The 26781-nt window shown below is 51.1% G+C and overlaps 10 protein-coding genes across 10 annotated transcripts; 5 read left to right on the top strand and 5 right to left on the bottom strand.

The window, feature by feature from the left end:
- Positions 1 to 555: 555 nt before the first annotated feature.
- M437DRAFT_60893 (uncharacterized protein) lies at positions 556 to 6717 on the bottom strand (the record flags this gene model as incomplete). Its single annotated transcript, XM_041023826.1, has 2 exons — positions 556 to 5049; positions 5380 to 6717. 2 exons carry the CDS (start codon positions 6715 to 6717, stop codon positions 556 to 558), a joined length of 5832 nt encoding a protein of 1943 aa, XP_040874823.1.
- A 373-nt stretch (positions 6718 to 7090) lies between these two features.
- Positions 7091 to 7471, top strand: M437DRAFT_34592 (uncharacterized protein; the record flags this gene model as incomplete). The annotated part of the gene is made up of 1 exon (XM_041019280.1): positions 7091 to 7471. A coding segment is annotated over one exon (381 nt), but the record flags the coding sequence as incomplete, so codon positions are not given.
- Positions 7472 to 8117: 646 nt separating this feature from the next.
- Positions 8118 to 9320, top strand: M437DRAFT_89180 (uncharacterized protein; the record flags this gene model as incomplete). Its single annotated transcript, XM_041028985.1, has 3 exons — positions 8118 to 8801; positions 8862 to 9245; positions 9309 to 9320. 3 exons carry the CDS (start codon positions 8118 to 8120, stop codon positions 9318 to 9320), a joined length of 1080 nt encoding a protein of 359 aa, XP_040874821.1.
- A 423-nt stretch (positions 9321 to 9743) lies between these two features.
- M437DRAFT_60929 (EF-hand) lies at positions 9744 to 10307 on the bottom strand (the record flags this gene model as incomplete). The annotated part of the gene is made up of 1 exon (XM_041023833.1): positions 9744 to 10307. One exon carries the CDS (start codon positions 10305 to 10307, stop codon positions 9744 to 9746), a length of 564 nt encoding a protein of 187 aa, XP_040874820.1.
- A 1243-nt stretch (positions 10308 to 11550) lies between these two features.
- M437DRAFT_60911 (spindle pole body interacting protein) lies at positions 11551 to 13839 on the top strand (the record flags this gene model as incomplete). The annotated part of the gene is made up of 1 exon (XM_041023830.1): positions 11551 to 13839. The coding sequence occupies one exon, from the start codon at positions 11551 to 11553 to the stop codon at positions 13837 to 13839; it is 2289 nt and encodes a 762-aa protein (XP_040874819.1).
- Positions 13840 to 14363: 524 nt separating this feature from the next.
- Positions 14364 to 15900, bottom strand: M437DRAFT_60936 (WD40 repeat-like protein; the record flags this gene model as incomplete). Its single annotated transcript, XM_041023834.1, has 4 exons — positions 14364 to 15411; positions 15466 to 15553; positions 15603 to 15771; positions 15838 to 15900. 4 exons carry the CDS (start codon positions 15898 to 15900, stop codon positions 14364 to 14366), a joined length of 1368 nt encoding a protein of 455 aa, XP_040874818.1.
- A 1271-nt stretch (positions 15901 to 17171) lies between these two features.
- On the top strand, positions 17172 to 18143 carry M437DRAFT_70525 (RNA-binding domain-containing protein; the record flags this gene model as incomplete). The annotated part of the gene is made up of 3 exons (XM_041025482.1): positions 17172 to 17243; positions 17293 to 17449; positions 17560 to 18143. The coding sequence occupies 3 exons, from the start codon at positions 17172 to 17174 to the stop codon at positions 18141 to 18143; spliced, it is 813 nt and encodes a 270-aa protein (XP_040874817.1).
- A 937-nt stretch (positions 18144 to 19080) lies between these two features.
- On the bottom strand, positions 19081 to 21067 carry M437DRAFT_60926 (uncharacterized protein; the record flags this gene model as incomplete). Its single annotated transcript, XM_041023832.1, has 2 exons — positions 19081 to 20458; positions 20508 to 21067. 2 exons carry the CDS (start codon positions 21065 to 21067, stop codon positions 19081 to 19083), a joined length of 1938 nt encoding a protein of 645 aa, XP_040874816.1.
- A 1597-nt stretch (positions 21068 to 22664) lies between these two features.
- Positions 22665 to 22967, bottom strand: M437DRAFT_60920 (uncharacterized protein; the record flags this gene model as incomplete). The annotated part of the gene is made up of 1 exon (XM_041023831.1): positions 22665 to 22967. One exon carries the CDS (start codon positions 22965 to 22967, stop codon positions 22665 to 22667), a length of 303 nt encoding a protein of 100 aa, XP_040874815.1.
- A 1211-nt stretch (positions 22968 to 24178) lies between these two features.
- Positions 24179 to 25255, top strand: M437DRAFT_60909 (adenosine deaminase; the record flags this gene model as incomplete). The annotated part of the gene is made up of 1 exon (XM_041023828.1): positions 24179 to 25255. The coding sequence occupies one exon, from the start codon at positions 24179 to 24181 to the stop codon at positions 25253 to 25255; it is 1077 nt and encodes a 358-aa protein (XP_040874814.1).
- Positions 25256 to 26781: the final 1526 nt, after the last annotated feature.

The raw sequence follows: 26781 nt of genomic DNA, 5'->3' as shown, positions 1-26781 counted from the left end.
CACCTTTTTGCCTTCCAGCAATCGCTTGTGTCCACACCTCGTCTCTGCTCTTCGACCCTGTCTTTCTCTCACCGAAAAACCTCTCTCCGTTGATGTGATTCTCAAATCATGCGGTTAGTCAAAGTCCCCTAGATGAACGATCTCATGCTGGTGCCGTTTGACACGAAACTACCTCATCCAAGCTCGCCTCCCATCACCAATTTTATATACGAGATTATTCAGTTCTCTTTCACCAAGCAAAAAAAGCCGTGGTGGTCATGGCGGTAGCACACCCGACTCTGAGTCACTCATTTGATTGGTCGTTCATTCGTTCTAAACACGTTCGTTAGGATCGGGAGGTCGCAGATTCGGTCCCTGCTCACGGTGTTCTCTGTTTGTCGATACATTTTGCTGTCCATGGCCTAATTTTTTCTCTCTTCGTATCGCTGAACATAGGAACTCTGAAGATGAAAGTCATAAACAAAGCTGAAGCTTCATGTTGCTAGTAGAGACAATATATATATACATGTTTCCCAAGCACGCCAAAACGCCATGCAATCCGATGCTATGTTCACGCTAATAATCGCCAAGGTATACAGGAACTCCATATACAACCGTCGCTGCGCCGTTCAAATACCTTAAGTTACAAGCATCTCTGCTCAGCATCACTGCTTCAACGAGACTCTTTTTTCTGGTCTCTTCTTCGTCTCTCATCACAAGACGACTTCTACTTCTCCCACCTGGTGTGCGTGATGGCGTCTTGGAGGGTGTCTTGGGTACTGATCTCCCTCTTTTGCGTGGCGTCTTGGGGGGTGCGAGCTCCATCGGGGAAGGTGCAGGTGCAGAAGACCATAGACCCCAATGCTCGCCTGTCTTGACGGCAAATCGATCGATGTCCTTGTCCGTGACATCCCAGAGTGTTGCAACCACAGCCATGCAAAGACCTTCTCTGTTGTCGTTGCGCAGGGTCTTGGTTTCCTCATCTGAAATACTGATGTCGTTCTTTCTTTTACCCGCGACGAGGTAGCTGAGCGGCACACTTGTGGGCTCATAGTCGCCATGTTCTGTTACTGTGCCGCTGGAACAGCCCATCAGCCACACCACCTCGGCGCATTTGTCGAGCTTCTTGATGGTGCGGTTACGAATGTATTGATTGCCGCTGCCATGACCAAAGTATAGGAGCATGCTTCTGTCTGATAGTGCTGTCGCGAAATCTCTTTCTGCGGGAGACTTGTTGATGGTTGATTGCCAAGATGAGCCTGAGGACTTTGATAGAGAGTCGAGCAATGGCGACATGGTAGTCTGTGTCCTAGACAGATCTCCTGACGGGTTGAGAATGAACGTTCCGGACTGCTTGTTGACGAAGTATTTTTCTTCGGTGTTGTCCTTCATCTGACGACGCATGGCGAGGATACGTTCACGAAGCGTAAGCATGCTACCGACTCTGCTCACACTGACGTTCTGGAGACAGGGTAAACTCTCCCAAGGAAAGCCGTGTAGCTTTCTGTCAAGGATGAGTATCAGGTGATTTTGATCGGATTCGTTCGAGTTGGCTGCTTCATGGTAAGACCTCAGAGCATCCATAGTCTCGGTAGCCATGACATCAAAGTCAACTTCATCATACGCGTTGCGCTCGCCATTGAACTGGAGAATGTCGATGACGAAGTAAAGAAGGTCGAGCACTTGCTCGTCCATATCAATCTCACCATCATGGTCGTCTCCAAGACCGATGAACAATTCGACGATGTTGGAGTCAAGAACGAGCTTCTTGGCCTTGCTTTTCGTGCCTTGTCTGGAAGGGAGGTGACGGTCCAATATTCCATCCAGTGACTTCCTGAACCGAGCCAACAATTCTGGGTCTTTGCGGTTCTGGGACAACACACCCTTGAAACCACCAAGCCAGATGTTTTCAATATTGACAATTAATTCTTGCATGCGAAGATCCAGCGCTTCTCGCTCATCCCACCAGCTCTGCTTGGCTTCTTGCGTCATGGATTGAGGAGGCTTGCTGCAGCTGTAGTTTGAGAGCTCAATAATCTCCTGCAATTCAGCCTTGCCAGACTCGAAATCGAATGTCGGGGACTCCTCATCATCTTCGATATCCTGCATCTTGTTACGCGTCATCGGTAGACGCAGTAAGAAAGGTGCATGGTTTGCTCGGTATCGCACAAGGTAAAGCTCGTTTTGATCCTCGCTCAGTGTCACGGACACCGCAGTCCAGCTATTGGGAATGATGTCGATGTATTCTTTCTGGAACTTTGCCGCCGAAAGATGACTACTGGAGCCATGAGTAATCAGCTGTTCTATAGATTCGTGGCTATGATACTCTTTCTCGGCCTCTACGGTGTCTAATTCTCGAGAGAACGCCTCGATGCGAGACATTTCGATAGAGCAAGCCGCACGTGTAGGATGCAACGATCCCGAGAGGGGTATGTTGGCATTAAGAGCTGAGAGTAGCAACATAGCCTTCGAGCCCAAGCCGCATAGCTGGTGGAACACGGACATGCCAGCGGTGCTTGCACACCGGCGCTGTATGTTTGAAAGACGGTCCTGTGCTTCACAGAGGAAGCGAGCAAATTCATCATCAGCACGCTTCTGCCGGCTGGTCTTTTTTGGAGTAGTGGAGTTGGCAAGGGACATTGGCGTTGACGAGAGTGATGCTTGTGTCGTGGGCTTTCTGCTGACAGTGGTAGACAGCGCAGGAAAAGATATGGTCGACTCAGGCAAGACATTGAACGTGAAATCCAGACTCAATTCGTCTCCGAACTTACGCAGTAGCCCTTCTGCCATTGCCAGTTGCTGCAGGACTTCTTGAGTCGAGTCGCACTTCATGCATTCGGCTCGCTCCAAGAGCTCCAGGCCAAGGTCAGTCTCGCCCTGATTGATCAACAGGAGGCCGCGTTGTCTAAGCGTCGCTGAGCACAGGCTAGATATTGGAACGTTCTCCTGGTTGGGGGCAGTCGTGGCAGTGGGGGTTTTAGCCTTCGTATTTGCTTTCTTGGGCGTCTTTGCAGGTGGTACTTTGGACGCAGCAGTTTTGGCTACAGCGCGCTTGCCATTTGGAACAGGAGCAGCTTTGAGCACTCGGCTCTTGTCGAGCTGGAGTCTTGGAGCTCCAGGCTTCTCGATGAAGCGCTTGCTTGCAAGCCGAGCAGCCATAGATTCAGCCTTCTCATACTCCTGCTGTGCTCTCTCCCAATTTTCTTCTTCTGCTGCAAAGATGTCTCCCCGTGTGATGCCCAACTTTACCAAATCAATGGAATCCACAAGATGACTGTCGTCGACTTGGCTGTTGATCTCGATGCCTTCAATGTACGCCTGAGCTTCGCGCTGGACTAAAATCTTGGTACGCAATTCGGGCGCTCCAACTCGAGTTACCAAGACATCTGCCTGGTCCAGATAATAGGAAGCTTCAGTTCGTAATCCCTGATGCGCATAAGTTTCTGCAAGATGCAGAAAGCTGTTGAGTAGATCTGGAACGATAGAAGAGAGTGCAGCGCCTTGGTTCATAGTGTGGTCTGGCTCTGGCTGTGATGCTCGGCCAGACTCGGAGATGTTCAGCTTGTCCACCGCATTGGCGAGCTCTTCTTGTGAGGTAGTTGAGCCTGAGGTATCAAGTCGAGGAGCATGTTGAAGTTCTAAGAAGGTCAATGTCTGCTGGCATGACAGTACATAGCGTTTTGCATGAACCATGGCTTGCTTCACTTGTCCTATGCTTCTTGCATACAACGAAGATACGAAGGCAAATCGTGCTCGTACAATCTGCGCATGGGCTTTCGTTGCGTGGTCCACTTTTGGGAATGAATGCATACACTCGATTGCAGATGCCATCGATTTGGCCGCAGGGCCGGCTTGTCCTAGTGTTGTCCAGATTTCTGCCTGGGCAACATGCCATTCAAGCTTTGCAAGAGTTGAAACATTGGGCTGTGCCAGAAGAGGTGCGTCTTGTTCGAGAATGCGACATGCCTCAGATGAATAGCCCAGACTCATGTATTGCAGAGCAAGTTGCGCTGCAGTACTCAAGACAGGTGATGGCTCCAACGAAGGTCTCAGATGTTGAAGATGGGAGAGCAATTCGAGTGTCTCGAGGCGCGAACTGTCTTGACCCTTCATTGCCAAGAAGGAGACTACGAAGTGCAGCTCCGATGTCAAGGTATCCACATCATCAACTTCTTCCGAGATCGAGTCCCACGTACTCAATTGCTTCAGCAGAGATGACAATCTCTGTATTGCTGTCTTGATATCCTCAATGGAGGTTTCTTTTGCTTGAAATGCTTGAGCCAGCGAGAGGGATATGTCCAAATAGGTTGCAAATGTCTTGAGACCATCATCTTTGTTGAGTGAGCTGTGCAGAATTTTGCTAGCCATCATGGCCTCCTTCGTCTCGTCATCGACGAGATCCGGAAACTCGTTCGAGAATCTGAGAAGCCGGGCGCAAACACGTCCTCTCCGGAGCGGGAAGCTATCTTTGTCGTACAACCCGAGGAGTTTGGTGGACAGACATTGCATATCCGCTGCTACTCTTTTACGGTGTGATGGCTTGAACAAATCTTCTTCGAAGAAAGCTAGCTGAATCTCGAGCAAAGTCGCTCGTTCCGACAACTTCAAGGAGTCATCATCGAAGAAGGCGACACTCGCAGAATCTTTGGCTGCAGATGTGTGATACTCGTGGAGGTTGCGGCTTAACAATTGTGTTTTCCGATCCGATTGTAGAACGATAGAAAGTGGTCTGGAATCTGCGATCTGTGCCATATCATGCAAGACACCAGAGCGAAGCTGAACTCTAATGGCTTCAGCCAAGATGGAGCACGACTTGGCTATGCTGCCGAACTTCTCTAGTTTCGCTGCTAAGAAACCAGCTTCCTGGTGGATGGATGCGCGTTCATGTAGAATGTCAATGGATGCTTGAAGACAAGAAATGGCCTCTGACGATGACTCTCCCGTCTTGGAAGCTAAAAGTTGGAAGCAGCGCCAATACAAATTAGAGATATTGACCACTAGATGTTCCGCTTCAGAGTCTGAATTGATATCCAACAGACGTGTGCATGTTTCAAGAGCGTTGCAGATAGCCTCGACATGGTCGCAGGATGAAACCAGTAATTTGCAACAGAAGATAGCTGAGCTGACGAAAGGAACGATCAGTTTTGGAGCCACACTTGCAGGTTCCGTGCCACTAGAAATATCGTGCAAGCACCGGAGAAGAATGTCAGTGCACAGGAAGCTGATTGTACACAGCATAAGGGCACGTTCCTCAATCCCAGACTCAGTCCCTGTTTCCGTATCGTGCGTCAAAAGCTTGATTGCTATCTTGCGCAGTTTGGAAAGCTCTACCAGCGTTTCGTCAATTGACACTGTAGAAAATCTAGGATCTTTCCCCATTTGCGACTTGCAAGAAGAGACTTGACGCTGTAGTGTTGCCAGATCGGGATCACGATCACAATCAAAGCAAAGTGCCATGGCTCGAATTGTACAGAGTAATGTCATGTTGGGTCCGGAAACATTGTCCGTCGTTGACGACATGAAGTCGGTGTATCGCAAGGCTTCATCGTGCATACCGAAAGCTTCGGCGAATGCACTCAGTACCTTGTAAAGAGTTGAGGGCAGAGGTGGAGTAGCACTGTTGGGTTTCTCTAGCTCGATAAGAGTGCTCACACAATCAATGGCCTTTCTGTAAGCCTGCTGTCCTCTGTTCTCAGCGCGCCTTTTGTACGCGTCCAAGAATCGACTCAGCGGTTCATAGATCTCTTTCTGCAAATTGGCTCTGTGCCCAGCTATTGGCCACCATTTCGTCTGGAGAAGAAGTGCGATGGTTTGAAGCTCGAATACGACATCTGGAGAAGCGTGTGTTTTGACATCTCTAGCAACACGGTCCATCGAGGTCGAATGTGATGGACACATTGACAAGACAAGTTTCGAGAGGGTGTCCATCTGTCTTGCCAATTTGTTCTTGTCTTCGGACAAATCGATAGACCGTAGCATGAGCGAGGCGGCAGAGATAGGATTGTCTAGCAAGAGATGGGGTAATGAAGCCTCAATGGTGGCAGGTCGCCCGGAATTGGCAACGAGTCTCAGGACGTTCAGATGGTATGAGACAGCCAGCGACAAGACCTTGACATCCGACGTGCGACATTCGAGGTGTAAAAGTGTAGCGAGAGTTTCCTTCTCCGTTGGGGGATCTGGGCTGACTCCTTCTGATTTTCGATGTATACACGTCTTGAGTATGCGCAGCTCTTTCATCGCCAGTGTATCCATTCCCAGGGCGATCATTTTCGAGGACAGGGCAAGCATGCCTGTCTCCAGCTGCAGGGACGCATCTCCCGACGGACGTGCAGAACGAAGATGTGAGAAGGCGATGCGGGCGCACTCAGCGACTGCGCTCAAGCCAGACGAGAGAGGCTTCTTGGTGGAAGGTGTGGGTGAGGGCGAAGGTGTGGACGTCTTTGTCGCATCGGTCAGGACCTTCAGCGCCAGATTGACGACATCTGTGGCTAGTTTGTATCGCTCTTGGGCAGTCAAGGTGGGGGTCGCATCGGCGGGCGCAGCAGGGGCTGCCTTGGTCCTCGCTGTCCTCGTGGCTGGCGGTTTGCGAGTGGATGTTGTCCTTGCCGGCGTCTTCGGAGGCTTCGGGTGCGCATCTTGAGAGGAAGCCAGAAGAGCCTGCAGTGTAGTGGTAGTGGTTGGCGAGCATGAAGATGGTGTCGCTATGGCTTTGCGCACCACCTCAGCCGGGCTTGTCATAGAAGGCATTCTTGAGAGGATTGTCGCTGCATGTTAGTATACCATCATTGTAGTTCAGCGCACGAGCAGCAACTTTCAGCCTTGATATTGATCCAGGCAAATCGATAAAGAAACATCGACATGGCTTTTCCAGGCCCTGTCTCTGCAGCAACCGCTTCGGCCCGGCGTTACCGAGCGTCTGAGCTGTGCCCTAACTGCTCGGAGCGTTGGAGTCTCGAAGCCGGCCAAGTGTGAAATAATTGCATTCGACCAAACAATCCCGGACAACACTCATACAAGCAGCAACATGCGCATTGTCATCGCTCCCGTACGCCAGGCGCTCGGCCGCCGCCCCTTCTCTTACTCGGCCAGCCATGCTTCGACACCTACCTCAGTACCTCGTGTAGCTTCAGTCTGGCAATCAGTCATTCCCAAGGCCTTCAGAAAACCCGATGACCCCGTCTCTGTCGCCGAGCGCAAGAAGGCCCAAGCAATGAAGTCCAAGGATTGGAACCCTGCTACCTTCTTCATCGTCATCGCGCTCCTGATCGGCTCCAACGCCATTCAGATGATTGCACTGAGGAACGAACGTCAAGGTTTCACACGCAAAACAGAAGCAAAGATTGCTCTCCTTAGGGAGACGATCGACCGTGTACACCGTGGAGAAGATGTCGATGTGGAACGCATCCTGGGCACCGGCGACCCGGAAAAGGAGAAGGAATGGGAAGAGGTCATGCAAGAACTCGAGTCGGACAACATTCTGTGGAAGAAGAAGGGTGGCTCACAGGCACAGCAACAGGATGGAGCTCAAGCTCAAGCTCAAACTCAACAAGCACCGGCAGCTGAGAGTCCCAAGATGGTCACACAGGTGCCCGCTTCTGAGCCTCAGCCTGCTGCTCGCCGACCTGGTTTCTTCTAAGTCGTCCATGTGGTGCTGTAATCCAGGTCGTCTAGTACCTTAGTCGTTGCTGAACCATCGACTTAGTGACCGAATTGCTGACGAGACGTCAACCGCATCCTAGCAGCTAGGTGCATGCCGTGTGTAGCCGCGCGTCGATCAGAGAGTGGGGGGCCAGCAACTTCCTGGAGAGCATTGCTTTGTGCACCTCCGCCGACGCTTGCACGGCTGACCACCTGTCTGCAGATTGTCCTTTCTCGAATACGCTTGGTGTCTCGACCTTTCTCGCTCTTCTTTGCCATCTCCCGGGTTTTTGCGTTGGTGAATTGTTGTTTGCTGGACCCTGCAGTCATTGTCGTTTTAGTCGGGATGCAAGGGCGATCCAAGCCAGATTGCTTACTTCCTTCCCTATCATGAGCTTGGCTGCAAACGACTTGCGTGGTTTCCACGCGTGTCTGTGTCAGAGGGAAGGAATCACCACCCAACGGCTTCCTGGCAGTCTTGTCCCGAACCATCTCTCGACATGGCGCCCTTTGCTCTTTTCGCCCATCGCAGCTTTCGACGTGGGCCATCAAGTCAACTGACTTCAGCGTCAGAGTCTGTCGCTGCTCAGCAGAAGACAGTCATGGGAGGTGTGCCGTCTAAGGCTGCCTCGACCACCAATGAGGCGCCTCACAGAAAATTGAGGCCACGGTCATCGTCAATCAATCTTCTCAAACGCAATCGCACTCCTTCTGCGTCCACTGCCGTGCGCAATTCAACGGTAACTCAGCCTTCTGCCAGTGTGGATTCGACGACCATCGAAGTCTCCGAGTCAGAAGCAGATTATACCAGAATATCTCTTGCACGCCGCTCCGACTCCCAATCCACCGTCAAGACACTCAGCGATTCTGTCCACTCGAACCGCTTTGAAGTTCCCAAAGATGACAGCTTCCAATCGGACGCTAGCTCGACAAGAACAGCTACGCGCGTAACTTCACCTTTGGAAACAGCTATCGTCTTTGGTGCAAACGACGAACAAAGTGGCATGAGTACTCCTGTACCACCCCACTCTCCCAAAACAGCTCACATTCAACTTCCTACGCCTCCATTTTTGACTGAAGACAGTCCTACTAAGTATGGCTTACGCGTCACCCATTCTCCCTCTCCCGATCGTGCCATGGTAGCAACTCAACGACCGAAGATGAGCGGTGCTGGATTGTTCGTGGTATGTGATGAATTCATTCATCTCTCTTGTTCTCAGGCGCCTCGACTGACTCACTCAAAGCATGCTACTGCTCAGCAAAGGTCCGCAACCTTGACCCTGCCAGTCGACCAAGCGAAATCGGGTGCCACAAACCCTACACAAGCGTTCGCTCGCAGTTCGCCTTCTCTGCCCCTGTCGGACAAAACGAACTTGAAGCCTGATCAGTCAAACTCGTTGCCCAGTCGTAAATCGCAATCCACCTTCAGCCGTCCCTTCAAAGATGCTCCTCAAGAGCATGTCGCTCACGCACTACCCCTACGCACCTCGCAGAAAACATGTTATCGTGACCACGATCTCTGGCAGCGCATGGGCTCCAACTACAAGCATCCTGTCGCTTGTGCCATATGCGATGGATACGAACCACCTGGCGATGATTTCATGACCTGCTTGTGGTGCGAGGTCCTTGTATGTGGACGGTGCCATGCAACGTTTGTGAGCAACGGAGTTACGGCTATGATGGGAAGGCAGCAGAAAAGATGAGACCATCAATGCCGGATCGATGTAATGAGGGTAAGAGTGGGACGCTGAAAACTTTGCGGGAGGAATCATCATTCGATTGCATGGCCATACCATGTCTAGCAAGGTGTCAAGGCGCTTGTATATTGTCCCCTAAGAAGACACAAACTCAATGATGGATCGTAGAAGATTGACATGAAATCTGTCTGATTAACTCTGATCTTGTGTATCAGAGAAGACTGCAGCAGAGGTCAGAATGTCATGTTGTTGTAATTTACACAGATCCAACAAAAGACGTTGTAATATGAACGGACTGCACAGTAAGACGAGAAAAGCGCTCTGTAAATCATATATTCCCGAACCCACGCCCACCTGTTCCAAAACACCTCAAGGATATCAACGACAGTAATAGAGAAAATCATAGTAACCCAGGCCCGCCGGTGGTCATCATGCGGCAATCTGCTCAGCGCTGTCAGCACCTCCGCTACCCGAGATGTTCGATATAAAGTCTCTATATCTGAAGACTTCGCCTCTCTTCCTGTCGCCGCCAGCCAGCTCCTTGCCGAAGACGCCTTTGGCACCAAATGCCCTCCTCGCCGAGAATTGGTTCATAATGACATCGATCTCATGCTCTGACAAACGCACGTTCTCAGCCCCTGGCTCTGGAGCCGTGTTGAGCAGAGCATCCCTTAGCTCGTGCTTGTCAATTTGACCGCTGTCATCCACGTCGAAAGCAGCAAAAGCGGCGGCAAGCTCGGATGGCTCACTAAGCTCCGCTAGTGGAGCAGATAGCAAGTCTAGGAAACGACCCAGTGTGATTGTAGAGGGTGTGTTCGGAGGGAAGAAAGCTGCTACAGCCTTGGGTGAAGAGTCCATGCCCATCTGCTGCAACATATCGGCGACACTGGCAGAGGTGATGGTGCCAGTATTAGAGCTGTCCAAGACTTCGAAAGACTCGCGCATGCTTCGTAGCAATGATTGTGGGAGATGAGAGTATTGGCCAGTAGCCATCTGAACAGGGACTGAGAAAGTTGGCCTCGAAGGAGCGGTGTAACTCGGTCTTGGAGCAGCGCTTGTGGTCGAATCGCGAGAGGTAGGTCTGCCAAACACAGGTGCTCGGATAGTAGCCTGAGTAGATGATGTGACTGTACGCTGAGCGGTCGGTCGTACTGGTCGGTCCGCGGATGGGGATAGGACGGGCGAACGAGGACCTAAGGGGGATGAGGGTGCAACAGCGGGCGAGCTTGGTAAGACGAGCGGCGATGGTGAAGGAGGAACACGAGGAGACGATGGTACTGCTCCATCTCCCGGCATAGGTGACGACTCTACAGCATGGACGACAGGTGAAGGAGATGGAGGAGCGGACCGTTCCTCCTCTACTGAGGTGTGTGAAGCATGTCGCGAGAAGGAAATTGGCGGAGCAAGAGAGCCAGAAGATGTAGGCCTTGATGAGGACTCTTGGATGCTAAGACGGCTGGTGGGACGGGCGAAAGGACTCCTTGGACGATCGCCGGTAGTCAACTGCGAAGGTCGCCGCACAAAAGGGTTGGTTTTCTCAGGCGACAGAGATGGTGACAGTGGCTTGGTAGGTGACTCTGATCGATCGCGGACTGTCGAAGGAGAACGAAGAAGACCATCTGAATCGGGGCGGCGGAAGGGTGATGCTCGTGGTGAGCGCGGCGAGTTGAACGACAACTTTGTTGGTGACGCCTAGCAATTGTCAATGCGATGATCAAATTTGTGCACCAGGATCGTACTGACCATCACTGTCGATACGATGTCTAGAATGGCTCCAAACAAGAGTATTTGGCGATGAGGTAGCGATAACATGGCCGTTGTCAGGCGGGCACCTTCAACAAACAAACAAGCGCCAAGCACCGCCGCTCTCACCCGCTCCGCGAGCTAGCAATCGGTCCGGGCCCGTGCGTCGTTGCAGATCGCCCGGCCTTGCAGTTGGACCCTTGGGCGCTTTGTGGAGAAGGAGTTCAAGAAGTTGAAGAGGCATCGAGGCAGGCACGACCAAGGTCGACTTAGCACATGGAGTCCCGGCGATAACACACGACAATCTGGTCCTTCCTTGCCAATCGCACTGCACCGCCGAAACAGCAGTAGCACCAGCCAACCCACACCAATCGCTCCTGCCGTCGCAATGTCAGGGGGTGCTACGGCTGCGCGCCGCCCATCACTGGCCTCATTCCCGTCACGCAAGCAGTCTGCTTATGATGTTATGCCCTCAGCCACCGCCAGACCTCCAATGCGACCGTCGTTGTCCCACTCTGTTCGCTCGCCGACCATGCCTCGTCGCAAACGCAAACCGCGCCCGCAATACCCTCAGGACTCTACCGAGCGCCATGTCGAGTACATTCTGGTTGCCTCATTCGACATTGACACTGGCTCTGTCATGGAACATCAGTACCCCGCTCCAATCGGTGGCGATGAGCACATGCTGGCAGAACTGATGTTGCCCGATCAGACCCATTTGCGTAGCCAGGACTGGACCGTCTTCTTTCTACACAAGGATCAATCTCCTGAGGACGAGTTGCAGCAGAGAAGAGATCAACGCAGACAAAGGAGGGCCGAAAAGAAAAAACAACGAGCCGAAGCTGAATCCAATCAAGGCCTTACCGAGCAAGAATTGGCCAACGATTCAGATGATAATACTGAAGATGCCGAATCAGAAGATGACGCTGTCAAGAGTACCCAAGGCACACCTCTGGTCTATGTACTGAATCTTGTCAACACCAAACACGATGCCAATGTCAAGCGTGGTGCTGTTGTCAAAGCCATGGCCATTTGTACCAGACACTCGTTCTTGCACATATACAAACCACTACTTCTATTAGCACTTGAGGATTACTTTCGTTCGCCGACCATCGAGACACTGGCTTCCTTATATGAATCTGTCAACGCTATGGACCTCTCGCTACTTCCACGACTGTCTTTCCAGGAGCGCTATATCCTGCAAGCTTCTGATGTCAAGGATATGTTCATCGAGAAATTCGAGTCCATGGTTCACAAGCGTATTCAGGAGGACAAGGCCAAAGATCAATCAGACGAGAGACAGCTCCAACAACAGACTCCCCGTCAACGATACGGCTTACCGCGAGATACGCACGAATTCGATACCGTCGTACATTACAACAAGATTCCTGTTCCCATCAAGATACCCACTGCATTGTCTCTCGAGACTGTCGGCGATTTTTCACTCATCAAACTCATTCAGACTTTTAGCGCACCGCACTCGGCATCACCTCAACCTTTTACTCAGCACCACCCACATTTGACCACATCTGGTCCTCTTACACATCCTATTATTGTACTTCTCAATGCATTGCTCAGTCAAAAGCGCATTATCTTCATCGGCCACAATTTGCCTTCATCCGAAGTGGCAGAAGCTGTATTGGCTGCTTGTTCACTCGCTTCTGGCGGTTTCCTCAGAGGCTTCACGCGCCACGCCTTCCCATACACCGATCTTACAAAAATCGATGATCTCCTCAAAGTTCCAGGCTTTATTGCTGGTGTCACAAACCCAGCCTTTGCTACTCATACCCAGTGGTGGGACGTCATGTGCGATCTGCCAACAGGACGCATCAAAATCAGCCCAAAGATTGAGCAAGCCCCCTTGACAGAGGGCGTACTATTCTTCCAGCAGAGCGGGATTCCGCAACCACATAACGCACCGGGAGCTGTTTCAGCAGCTGGTACAGCTACGGGTGCAGGCATGAGCGGCTTCCCTTCCATTCCCTCCGGGTCTGGAGATCCTACGGGCGACGTGGCATTCATGTCCAGCGTGCTCGCCGCAATCGCTGAACGCCGGGGAGAAGGCGCGGTCCGATCGAAGTTCCGAAACTGGATTCTCAAATTCATCCGTATAGTAGCATCCTTCGAAGAGCTTGTTTACGGCGCTTCAGCGATCTTCGCGTACTATCCCCCAGGATCGCCTCTCTCGCCAGCCACGGCCACTATGGACTTTCCTTCACCGATGACAGTATTGGATGCTGCACTCGAGGATCCTGCTGTCGCGGGTCATGGCTACGTGTGGCCATCACAAGAAGCCAAGATGCGTGAATTAGCTGCCAACGCTACACGTATTGAAGGCTGGACAAAGACTCGTAGTTACTATAATTTCATCCAAGACTTCAGCGTTATTTTCGCGTTGCGTCCGGTTCAAGATCTCGATCTTCAACACTTGCACGACAAATTGACAAAACTACGACTCGGCAGCGATGCATCTGCATCGGTTTACCTCGCCATCTGTGCCAGGGTGAAAACATACGAGCAGATCAACCAGCTGCTTTCCGTTTTCGCATACGCCAGCTCCGCGGTAACGAACGACAGGCAGAACGGCATGTTCTATCTAGCACTCGGGCTTATGCACCCGAGACTCGATGTCAGGGAAACGGTCGCTGATCTCATCGACAAGATCAGAGTACACGAAGCTGGCAGACATTTCTGGGCTGCGCTCGGCAGATTCGAGCAAGCTGCTTTTGACAGAGTTGTGCTTGCAAGAGCTGAGAGGGAGGATAACGGGGTACTGGGTTGATCAATGATGTCGATCACCTGCATAGGATTGAGCGTGTGTTGTTTTACTTTATTCTAGATACCATGGTTGTTTTTGGAGTTTATAGGGTTTAGATTGGATAGACGATATTTGAATAATGATTTTAGATTCAATACGGCTTCCTGACAATGTTGACCTCCGGGTAGAGGAACAGCCATAGGAAATTGCAACAGGCCATTCGAGGTGTCGTGGTTCCGTGTCTCCTGCTTCGCCGATCATGCTATGAAGCAGATGGTGACAACATATTGACGATCGGACTTTCAGCGTGCATATAGACAAACTTGAGAACACCGAATATCGATCTCGTGCCATTCAAAAGACAAGTGCATGCGTGAGGGCTTCCCATGTCCGAGGAGCAACTCTGCTTGCGTTTGGAGTGCAGACATCAAATGACCCCTTGCATGACAACAACATTTATCCGTCCAATCGAGGATATCATTCTTGTTTCTCTATGTCTAGGAGATCTGCTATACGCGTGCATGATGTTGATACATCTCAACAAATTTCTACTCTACAGATTCAGGCTTCCACACGATGAGTTTGTGGTCAAACCCTCCACTGATCAGCCACTCCTGCTTCTCATCACCTGAGGATACCATGCCGGCACTAAGACATCTGACTTTGCTACCGGGTTCGTGGCCCTTGAGGGTAGCGACGATTTTGCCGGTTGTGGCTTCGATGCCGCGGATGAAACCGTCGTCGCTGTTGACCCAGATGCCTGTGCCATCTGGTCGCCATGCGAGTGCAGGTGTGCTGTATGCGGTCTGCGGTGCCATGGTTGTGCAGTGGATCTGAATGGCGGCTGACTCGCGGTCTTGCAAGGCCAATGCGGCGCGTGCTTGAGATGCCTGAGTTTCTTCAGCGGGCACGATGGATGCTAGCGAGGCATCGCCGTCCAGTGAAGGCACCATCAAGCGTACGATTAGCAGTTTCATGTGGGGGATAGCACTTGTTGCGACTGCGATGAGAGTGCTATCTGTTGGACACAGGGCAATCGCTGAAGGGGTGAAGGCGATCCAAGCATTGCTGTGTGGCGCTAGATTCTGCTTGCCGATGAGGCGCGCTTCGCTGTCAACGCTGTGGTAAAAGAGATGAGTCGAATCTCTACGCGTGACGATAAGGACGGGAGAACCATTGTCGGGGTGTTTGATGAAAAGGAGGGCTTCTGGGTTAGTTGGAAGCGAGATAGATGCAACAGGAGGCGGCAACGTAGGCGAATCGGCACCAGTGACGTCGAGCCTATAGAGGTGAACTTTGCCATCCCAGCCCGCTGTCGCGAGCCAGGTCACATCCTCGAGTTCATGGATTGCAATCTGCACGACATACTTGGCATGGTCGCGACGCTTGTCAAAGATCTCACCCTGCATATCGCTAATTGCCAATTGCCCAGACATAGAGGCTGTCAGCAGATATGACTGCTTAAGTACAGCAGTCGAGAGCACAGGTGAATCGTGCATAGCCAATAGCGAATTTCTGAGCGTGCATGCAGGTAGATTGTGAACATTGAGCCGGCGGTCAGCGGTTGTGGCTACCAACAGCGGTTCGGATGCATCGCTATAACCATAACAATCAGGGATCGTCCCTTCAAACATGGCTTGATCAACTTACATGGATGCCGTGCTCGCTACCAATGGCAGCGAGATGTGAAGGATGTTGGAACGTGTCGGGCCTGATATCTCGTTCGGCAAAGCGGGAGCTGAAAGGATTCAATATTGGGCTTTGGTAAAATGAAAACAAGCATTTACCATGCTGGGTCCAACCATGAGCGCCATCATCTGTGCCGAGTCTTTCGAACTGCAGGCTCATGTCAAAGGTTCGCTTCTCTTCGAGGATCTTCTCGATGGTCAGATCGCCCTTATTTGTCGATCCAGCACTTGGTGGGAGGCCAGCTTCCCTGATAAAAGCATCCAAAGTCTGACATTGAAACACTTCAGCCTGAGATGTCCTAATGATGAAGCTTGGTGAAGGGTGTTTTCAAACCTCATCGTAGCTGTTGGCCTTCAGAAAGCGGGCGACGATAATTGCTGCCTCACTCGTTGACATTTTGGCCCTAACTTGATCGAGTTCCGGTACAAGCGCTTGCTCTTCTGAGATGGCTCCTGCTCCGGATGTTTGGGACTGTTTTGGCTGTGACGTTTGGAGTCGTCTTGAAGTTGCACCTCGGTTGGTGGACTGCGACTTCCCCAAGATTCTGGAGCAGACCAGCAGACGTCAAGCCTGTACCTTCTGCACGTCCACAATATTTTGCTTGATATTATCCTTGCCGCACTTTGTGTCACCACATCTGTCGCTGAGCCTGAAACCTGGTTGGGAGAGCTGGGTGCTCGCCTAGCATACTGCATCGCGCCTCCACAGAATTCTTCACGGGATGCGGCACGGATAGGCGTGGGACCATGTTGTGTGACCTTCGCTATCATCGAATGGCAACTCCGTGTGCAGCACTTGGTCCTTGCGCTCGATTTCTACCCTGGGTGGTCGATATAGCCGCCTGCCGAGCCTTCACTTGGTGGACAGAGCCGCGATTCACGCCGCTTCTGTCAACGACCGCAACATCGCTCAATTCATGAGTATGTGCCGTGCCGCAAAAAGTGATAGATCACATCCCCATCTTGTTCATTCGAGTCCGCAAACAAAACTTGACCCCAACCAGCGGTTTCACCGCTACCGAACGCGCATTCAGCCCTGCATACCATTCTGGACATCTGCAAATGGACAAAGCATTGGCTGCGACAACGGATAATCGGAGATTCAACCTTGCTCCCCCTGTTCTTTGATGGTCACTTCAGGGTCAGCTCTACCCCATCGCTATCCTGATTCTGGTGGGGTGGACAGTTTGCGTGCATGGTGACATGGGGTCCTGCTCGGATGGCTTGCTGCGACCCCAGATTCCTGCTGAGGTTTGACCCTCTTCAATCGTCTCGGGTTACACATTGCCGGCATTCAGAGCTGATTATCCAATTCCGTTTTCAGCTGTTGCTTGCAAAAGTCTAGGTCAAGGTCCAGATAACGAATCGGATTCGCTGATTGAGAATCACGCACATCATGCATCGAAGCTGTATACGCGCAGTCTCTCATCAATGGTCTGTACAAATAGAACGTCCTTCGACAAATACCCCCAGAGGACTTGTCTCAAACCATCTCTGCTGTTTACAATCAGTTTCACCTCGAAGATCTGAAAATCGATCGAACAACAATTCTCCTCTGCTGCAATCCCCTTGTCTCGCGATCGTTGGTTACTACAATTGTCTCTTCGTCCTACGCTAGAATCTGTCTCGATCATCCTACCACTCAGTATGCTGTCCCAAATACCTACCATGCATTGTCAATATCCTCCATCTGGAGCAAAGAGCTCTGGTGACGGCGATTTCTTCTTTTATGTTGAGGGCGTAAGTTCTGGACTTCTGCGGTCTTGCCAGAATCTAACCTAGAGTACAGCTACCGCCTTACTATACTTGGGGCATGTTGAAAGATCTTACCAGAAAAGCTGCTCCTCACCCTGGATGGACTGAGATGGCCTCGAATCCTTACGGCATGCAAAAAGGCCGCGGTTGGATCAAAATAAAACGAGCCAGGGATGCCTTCAACCTATACGGTAAGTCATATCATCTGGGTTCGGAAACAAAAGTTGAACAGAGTCATTAGGTTTTCTGACTACTGGCTCACCTTGTCTGAAGCCACTGAAGGTCTACCTATGGTCAACAGCTCGATCACCACCAGAACTGCTGCGATGCAACGACATTCTACGCCCTATGCAGTCGATCTCGCCGCCACAGTTTGGCACCACTTTTTCCACGCCCTTGAGCACACCTATGAGTGGTACACCCATGAGCACACCTATGAGCACGCCTACACACATGAGTCCGGTGTTCCGTCAGCCACCTCCGGTCGAGTTCAAGAACATGCATTCGACCTACGTCTACACCTCGAATCACCGTCCTATCAACGCCACAGGCGGACTGGTACAAACCGAGTCCAAAGGTATCTTCATAAATCAATTGGACTATGCCGTCGATCAGCGGCAACTAGAGGAGTACCTGCGCAGGATCGGTTCCTTCGACAGTTGCGAGATCCGACGGGATTCGACTACCGGACGATCACGCGGCATTGCAACAGCCAAGTTTGCAAGTGCAGAGGCCGCTGCCAGAGCAGTTCAGGTGCTACATGGTCAGAGGATCATGAGCAAGACAATTAGTGTGCGTTTCGATACCGAGAAAGAGGCAGTCACACCAAGAAGCTCGGTCAAGATTTATCAGGGAGGTCTTATCATCGCCAATGGTTCACAATGAGACATGGACCACAATGACCAAGTCTGACCAACCAGAGAATGGGAATGTTGTGAAGTAGAATGAGGAGTTTTGGCGAATAGCAACCAAGAACAAATATTCACCGTGTGCCGTCCACTCTGGCTTCCCCCCGCACCTGCAATGAAGTGACTAGCGTGATGCTCATGTTGTGTAACACAAGCAGCGTCTTCCGCCCTCATGCATCATCCATTCCATCGAACCCAACAACGAATAGAAGCGCGTTTCAATCCACTGTCTCTCTGGCTGCGAGGAAGACGTAAGCACAGTACATCACATATATTGCAGCTGATACGAAGCGAAGCTGCACCAAGCATAGTCAGGTTGGCCAGCAAGGAGCACATCATCTCGCAAATGATCAAGCCAAAATTTGTAGTGTTCATTACATGTGCGCACATGTTCCAATTTGCAATATGCTTGCCTCAGACCCTTTCTGGTTCAGGGTGCAAATTGCAATTTGTAGATCGCAAATGCTTCTCGACACAATAATGTTATGGAGTGGTGTCGAACTATACCCGTTGCTCGTCAGCAAGACCTGCGCCTACTGGCGAGGTGTTGACTGCTTTGTTCACTGTTGTAGTAGCGAGCATTGACATACCCGCTCTGTTCCCAGCCTCGCTCTTGAGGATCCAGGCTCGCCTTGTGTCCACATCGAGATGTGCATCGAATCCTGATTCAAGTCTCCATCCCAATTGTCAGCCTCGACATGATTGAATGTGCATTCGTGCCGGAAGCGAACATCTCAGCTTGAGCAACCAACTGTCAATTTAATCAAACATAGATAAGCAGGTGCGGCAACCAATCAACATTGTGCCTCTGCACACACGGTTCTAAAACCAGGAATGGAGGTTGCAATGATTTTATTTTATTGTATACATTATACATATCTTGAAGGCGGCCTAAACTCCGACGACTGCACTAATCACCGACGCACCTTGTCAGCCTCGCGATTGATTTGTTTCATGTCCTCGAAACAAGCCTCCCAGAGACATCTCTCGCAACAGCAGTTACCTCCCAAAGCGCCTGCAGCCCATTCGCGACGATCCTTGACAGGTAAGTCGATGTCACAATAATGGCTGAGCACCTCTTCGCCCTTTTTGAGTCCTGCCTTGTATTTGATGCCGCCGCGGGACTCGCTTCCGTGCCAGGTTGGTCTTTCTTCCAGGACGCGGAAGCGCACGTCGCTGGCCCAGCGCCAAGTGACATTGGGATTGCAGCTGTGGTTTGCGAGACACCACATGGGGTGTACGGCGCTGACTTCGGGGCCACGAGCCACGCCGCCACCTGATCCACTCAGGCGAGCGGATGCCGTGCCGCGGAATTTGGCGTACAGGGTGTTGAAGACCCAGACGTCGTACTGGGGGTTCTTGAAAATGTCGACGTCCATCTTCTCGAGCATGTTGAAGGGGAGCACGACGTTGGCTTGGAAGCTGAAAGGGAGGGTGCGTGGGAATGGTGACTCGGTGCTGTGGCGGTCGTGTGGGCGCCAGTGCTTTGACAAGTCGAGGGTGTGGTAGTCACCCCAGATGAATTTGACATACTTGATGTCCAAGGGGTGAATCTCCTGCGTCTCTGCCATAGCCAACGATCTGAGCAACAGCAGAGAGTACAAGGCGTTGGCAGCTTCTGCAGGTGGGACATCCTTCGCGATGTCCTCAACACCGCGATCACAGATGGCAGGGTGATACTCCTCCTGAGCAAGGTCGCTGCACTTTTCACTGCAGAAAACGACTTCGCAGTCTGGACATGCCACAACATCAGCAGAAGCTGGATCGCTGAGCTCGGGCAGATCAGCACTGCACGCATCGCACAAGGCGTCCTGCAGACGGTTGTTTGCAGTGAGAAGCGAAGTCTCAGACAGCGCGATTTCTCCGGGGGCAATGTCTTCCTTTGCAAAGACACCTAATTGTGTAACAAACTTTTCCACGCCGTCACCCTCGGTCAACAAAGGCAGCTTGGTGGCCTTGACCTCGAGTCTCGGTGCAACCTTTTCCATCTCTGCGTTCAAAAACTTCAAGCTCTCGTCTGAGCAGCGATCGGGTTCGTGTTCGTTCCAGGGATAGCACTCTCTGCGGACCATGCCCTCGTCAGGGAACTGGTCAAGTCCAAACTTGAAGCCGGGCTTGTTATACTCGTCGGGCTGTGTCTCGCGAAGCCAGTCGTCGATAGCGGCGTGGATAACGTCAAGAGTTGCCTCGATGGTAGGGTCCTCTCCGAAGAGGTCTTGAGCCTTGAAGCAGTACTCGGCGGCACTTCTCTGGCAACCAATTACGTGAAGACACTGAGCAAGCAATGCATAACTACTCGACGTTAGGACAGGGGCACCACACATGACGGGGCAACACTCACACTTGGAAAGAGAAGAGGCCTTTGGTCCAGACCAAAACCTCGACATCTGATACATCGACGTCTACAAGCTCATCCTTGTTTCTCAACATGAACTCAGGATAGAGATGGGCCAAGATCTCAGCATTCTCGAGGATGTTCTGGTGTCTGTATTCCAACGACTCTTTCGAAATGCTCAATGCCAATGACTCGATGGCCTCGTCGCAAAACTCGTCTTCATTGTTGATGGCGTCAATCAACAGAAGAGCCTTGTACGCCGAACCGACAGCAAGATCGGGGTATCCGACCTCGACATATGCCTTTGCGATACGCAGGTAGAGGTCGATGTTGTAGGGGTGTTCGGGCAGGAAGCTGCAGAGCTCGTGAAGAGCATTCAGACGTTTTCTAAGCTCGGGGTTGGTGATGTGAGGGTAGTGTTCGTCGGTGGACAAGTCCCACTCTCGCGAAAAGAGAGTCGAGCGAGGCGCATAAGGAAGATCATCCGACTCTGAACGGTGGTGTCCATTAACTTTGGCATTTTTTTCGTTCTTGTAGCTGCTGATCGTAGCATTCAAGCGGGCCATGGCCTCTTCGATCCTATGGAACGAGAAGGCATCCTCGGCAGACGACATGCTGGTCTGCGTCGTCGCAATGGCTTGCGATATCTGTATGCAGATTTTTGGTCAAACATGCATGCAGCTTTGGTCGATTTTTCCTAGAGTGCGGAAAACTCCGTGGGACGCGTCGCGGTTAGATTGACGAGTCTTGGACGCGGAGCATGGCGTACTCTCTAGCATCAGCAGTGTTCAGAGAACATGTTCGACCATGGACTCTCGTCCGTTGAACACGGTCTACTTCTGCATAAAGATGGTCTGCTTGATTCAGCAGTGTCTGAAGCTGGGTAGACTTCAATAAACCTCCTGCCTCTTCATCAAAAATGCGTCGACACTATCTCTGTTGCTTTTCATCAACGATGTCTTGCCTTCGAGTCGCAGAGCAAGCTTTCATTCATCGAGATAGCTTCTTCCTTCGTGTCGTATTGCATACAGTTCCAATAGAATGGTTAAAATATCAACTAGCGCGTTTTTCTGATAAAATGCCAGATCGCAAAGATGAATCGGTAGATGAAGTATCTGAGCCGCAACGTGTGGTGCATGTGCCTAAAGCCGTACCCAATCACCGGCTGATCGTACCGCCATCGAGTCTTCGAGAAAGAAAGTTCCGCGTTTTTAACAGGCACATGGAAAACGTGCTTCTGTCAAATGGCTACCTTGCACCGCTGACTTGAGACTCTCTACACCCTCCGGCAACCCGGCTTGACCGTTTGTATTCAAAGAAACTGTCCCTCGGTGTTGACAAGCAGACTCCGATATGGCAGCCGTTTATCGAGATCCTTGAGCGCGCATTCAAGATAAGAGCATGCAAGAGTCGTGCGTGTCTTATCTGACTCTTACGCCTCGTATATTCGTCGTACTTGACGCCTCAAGGTCAACAAGATAGCGATGCAACCATCGAGCCATCTTTCATGAGCTCCTCATTTCTTGAGCTCGTGCAAGCCAAGGCAACAAGGCTGTGAACGCCGAGTCAAGATTCTTTCAAGAAGTCCCTGAGCTAGGCGCGAAGAGGCAAAGCGGACACCTTCGGAGAGCGGACACCGCGTGCCCGCGCTGATCGACGATGGTAGTTCACGATCCGGCGTGGGGTCGTGCAGTTTCAAGTGGAAAAAGACCCGAGCCAGACTCTGTCAGCGAAAAAGGAAGAAAGCTTGTCGGACATAATCTTGCAACTTTGCAAGCTGAAAACAGAAATCAAGAATTGAGGAAGAAAAATTGAGTGTTTGAAAAAATGGTACACTTAAATTGATCAGAAGGAGTCGCAACCAGTGCGCTCATGCAAGAGGGGTATCTAGAAACAACAATGCATCGACCGGCTGGACAGGAACCAGCCTCGGAATGCAAACAAAAACGCCCAAGAAATGCTTTCTTTGACCGACCCAGGGTATGCAACGCCGTGAATGAATCCATCGTAATTCTGGTCGAGGGTATCCAGAATGGTTGTGTCGTGAAAAGGAAAAAGTTATGCGGACTGCGCATGAAAGAGTCGTTATTATCATCGCAGAACGGACCAGTAAGTGAACTGGCAAAAGAGGGAAAAGAGACGAAAGTCGAACGATGACACATCCTACTGGCGTTGGAGGAAGCCAGTAATGTTGGCACATCGTAAGCAATAGAAGGAGTTTAGACCGTAAGCGACCATGTTGGCTGCCTTGCCCGTTGACATGTCGATGCTTTGAGTGCGATGGCAGCGTGAACATCTAGCAATCTCCATAGGTGAGGTGATGGGTCCTTGGCTTGATGAAGAGCTTTCTTCTGGCTCGGTCAAATCATCGCTGACGGCGAGAACATTTTGGAGAGGTTGAGGTTGAGGCCGTCTTGGAGGAGGAATGTGTGCGACTTGAGTCTGGAGTTGCAATAGAGAATCCATTCTTGTGTGTGTTTTTGTGATTGAGGGTGATTGCAAGCAAGGTCGATAAGCAAGCAATGGATTTGATGGATCAGCGATGATGTTTTCACCAGTTGGGGTGAATGGAGTTGTTAAAGGTGTCTCGTCGTTGTGTGAGGGATTTGTGTGTTGGATGGAAAAGTAACAGACTCCCTGAATGGGAGAAGGGGCTGTATTTGAGGTGGACATTTTCAGACGGCAGAGGATCTCAGATGCAAGAGTTGGATCGACCAGATGGAGCGGACGCAGCGTAGATTTATTCGGTTTGCAAGCAAAGCCGCGAAGCATCTCGATGGTCGCCCTTGAATCGTTGATTGCCTTTGGCGTCCCTCAGAACGGACTGGCCGCCGTGACCGTGCACCCGCCAACCCTGACTAGGGCCGTAACCCAAAATGAGCCACTTCAGACAAAGCCAAGGCTGAGCAAAACTTCGTCGGGGACCTCTCAAACCGCTCTAAACTCTCGGCTACAAGATCATGCGATTCATCAGCTTATCGCCAATCCCAGCCATGCAAAAAGTACTGCCTCCAATCCTGGCAAACTCAATGGTCGATTACGCATGGTTTTGTCTCCTTTATTGGGGCTTGTCTCTTAGGATTATGCAGCACTCTCACCACCAGATTTCGAGGCTGACAAACACAGCAATCAGCCAGCCAACTTGCCCGAGGTCGTGCTTTCCTCGCAGACGCCCCACTAACGTTGCTGGAGGCACTGTATGCAGCTGGCCGAGGTCGTCTGTTTATCAACACTGTGTCATTCTCGTGTCTCACACAAGTCATTGCTGTCTACCTTTCGAATGTTCGACGTTGACCTGGACAAACGACAGTTGTTTTGCAACCAGGCAACTACTGTACAGCTAAATTCTAGACTTGAAGCTCAAGAAGAAACATCTCCTCTCCACACTTGCGCGCCGTTGCGCCGCGGGCCTCTCCGACGCCTTGCACCTCTAGTCCCTACTGCGCGCTGAGATACCTTACTAACACGGCTCTGGCAACCCGAGACAGCTTAACAGACTATTCTTGCAGTGCACGAGCATCAGGATTCAGGCTCCCAACACTAGAGGCACTCGCGCAAAACTGCGCGCCTGACACCTTGCTTAAGCGGAAACGGTGTTGCACAATCAAACTGATCCTGCGGTACCACCGAGACGACAAACGCCGAATCGTTGCAACAGGGTCCAGAGCAGTCGAAACATGTGCAAAGACAAGCTTCATGAACTGCTTGTCACACTACCCAAATGCGAGCACCACATTCACATAGAAGGGGCTCTCACTCCTCATCTTCTCTTTAAACTTGCTGCAAGGAACAATATAGATCTTACCTCAATTGATGATCACGATGGACCATATGCCAACGAAGAGCAACTGCAAGCACGTTATGGATCGTTCACTTCTCTCACTGACTTCATCCGGTACTTCTCATTCGGCAGTACTGTTCTCATAACGGCCGAGGACTTTGAAGAGTTAGCCTATACCTACTTTGTCAAAGCACACGAGCAGAATGTGAAGCATGCAGAGGTCTTCTTCGATCCTCAAGCTCATACAAGTCGTGGCATTACCTACAGTACAGTATTACAAGGACTGTCACGCGCAAAACAGCGAGCGCAAGGGGATTTTGACATCAGCATTGCATATATTCCGTGTATACTACGCCACCACGGCTTGCAGAGTGCAACAAGGATGTTCCAGGAAGTCACAGATGCTGGTCACTTTGCGGAGAATACTGTTGCTGGGCTCGGCATGGCTGGCGATGAACTCGTACATCCACCCGAGTACTTCAAGCCAGTGTTCGACGCTGCAAGGTCAGCCGGGATACGATGCACTGCACATGTGGGTCAAGCAGGTCCCGCGACATTCGTGTCGTCTGCGATTGAGAATCTCAGAACCGGAAGAGTCGATCATGCATGGATTGCCAAGACAGACAGTCAGTTGATGCAAAGGCTTGCCGAGACCAATACGCTCGTCACACTTTGCCCAATCTCGAACGTTACGCTTGGCTTCATTGGCAGCATTGCAGAAGCACCTATCAGGGAGTTCCTTGATCGAGGGGTGCGATTCAGCGTCAACAGTGACGATCCGGCATACTTCGGAAAGTATGTCCAAGAGAACTTTTGCGCTGTCCAGGAGGCTTTCAATTTGAGTGCATCTGATTGGAGCACGATTGCTATAAATGCTGTGGAAGGTTCGTGGTGTTCAGATGAGCGGAAGAAGGTCCTCAAACAACAGGTTGCTGCGGTGATATCACGCTGGCACGCTGCACAAGGTACATAGCCGGGCCAGGCACCTGCAGACTATGCTCACGTTGGCGAAGGTTACCAGCATACTACTGCAATAGGCAAGTTTACGATACTGTGTGTACAAATCTGTGCTATACATATTCCTGGATCTCTCGGCCAGAAACTCGCTGTTCGAGTTGATGCCGCAAGTACATGATAGCCGATGCGTACGGGCCTCCTGCAAGTCATTCGTGTTGAGCTGTGTGGTTCGCATGAATTGATCCGGATCCGTTTGCTTTAAAACTCCCAGGCAAGAAGAGGTACAATCGGCTGCAGGACTGTCCGTCGGGTCGACTTCCCAGTGTCAAGTTCTGGACCGTTCCAAAGCCCTATCGTTGCATTTCACAAGATAGCTTTTTGATAACATGCTCAGATTAATCCTTCTCGTGGAACTTCGTTGTAGTGAGCTGACTCGTAGAGGCTACACGGTCGAGCTAAACAGCTTTACATAGCTCTATTCTCAGAGTTTGTCGTGAGATTTCTGTTGCATGTTCACTTGTACTTGGTCGTCGTTAAGAATAGCTTGGGTCGGGTTTAAAAGGCGGGGCATGAGGCTTGGCCAGAAATTTATCGAACTTTGCTGCCTGTTTCATGTCAAGAAGAGGCCGTTTCAAGTCCTAGACCCTTCATCAATGGACCTACTACAGGCAATCAAACAACTGTCGAATCCACTCTGTCCACCGTCCACGACCGACTCCCAAAAGCACCGGTAGAATGCTGCCCAAATGAATCTTACGAATAAGCGGTCAAAAGTCTGGAAAGGACCTGGCGTTCGCACGATTGCCCATCTAACAGCGAGGCGTTTCGCGAACCTACTCATCGAAGCCTCTGGATTAAATCGAACCACCAACCACCATAAGCTAAGACGCCGCGAAAGTGGAATTGCTAACTCAATCGCAGACCATCCATCAATCACACATATAAGCGTTTCTTTTGACAACCAGCCTTATCTGATGTGAGCAGGGCTGATTCGTAAGAAAATCTCAAAAAGTGTTTCGTCGCTGCTTACGAAACGTGCAATATCTATCCGTCTCAGCACATCTTCTTTGATACCTGTGAAAACGACCAGCCCTCGGCGATTATGTTGGGCGTCTCGGGAGACGGCCTTGCGCTTGAATCCGAACGCCTCGAGGGATTTTGACAGCTGACGGGTGTGCTGTGCCACCACCACTTTCCATCCTTCGGGCTAATTGATTGCTGATTGCGAGGTTTCGGCGTTCAAATTACTGTCTGATTGCTGGAAGGTACGTTCGGATCAGACGATTTTGAGGAGGCTTGGGTCAGGGCGACGTGGTCTGTCGCGGCGAATTGATCACATAGCAGCAAAAAGCCGCTTACAGTCGTAAAGCCAGCTCTTTCCATTCGTAAGACTCCCAGACGACGAAGAATTTCCTTGTTACAAAGTTTGCGACACATAGAGTGGTAGGATGTGTTGCGCCTGGACGTTTTTTCGAGGATGGAGTGACTGCTTTGTCACCTTGCCGAGTTCTTTAAACATGCTGACCATATTATGACTATGTT

Source organism: Aureobasidium melanogenum (assembly GCF_000721775.1).
Source record: "Aureobasidium melanogenum CBS 110374 unplaced genomic scaffold scaffold_47, whole genome shotgun sequence".
Lineage (NCBI taxonomy): Eukaryota > Fungi > Ascomycota > Dothideomycetes > Dothideales > Saccotheciaceae > Aureobasidium > Aureobasidium melanogenum.
This window is presented reverse-complemented; position numbering and strand designations above follow the sequence as displayed.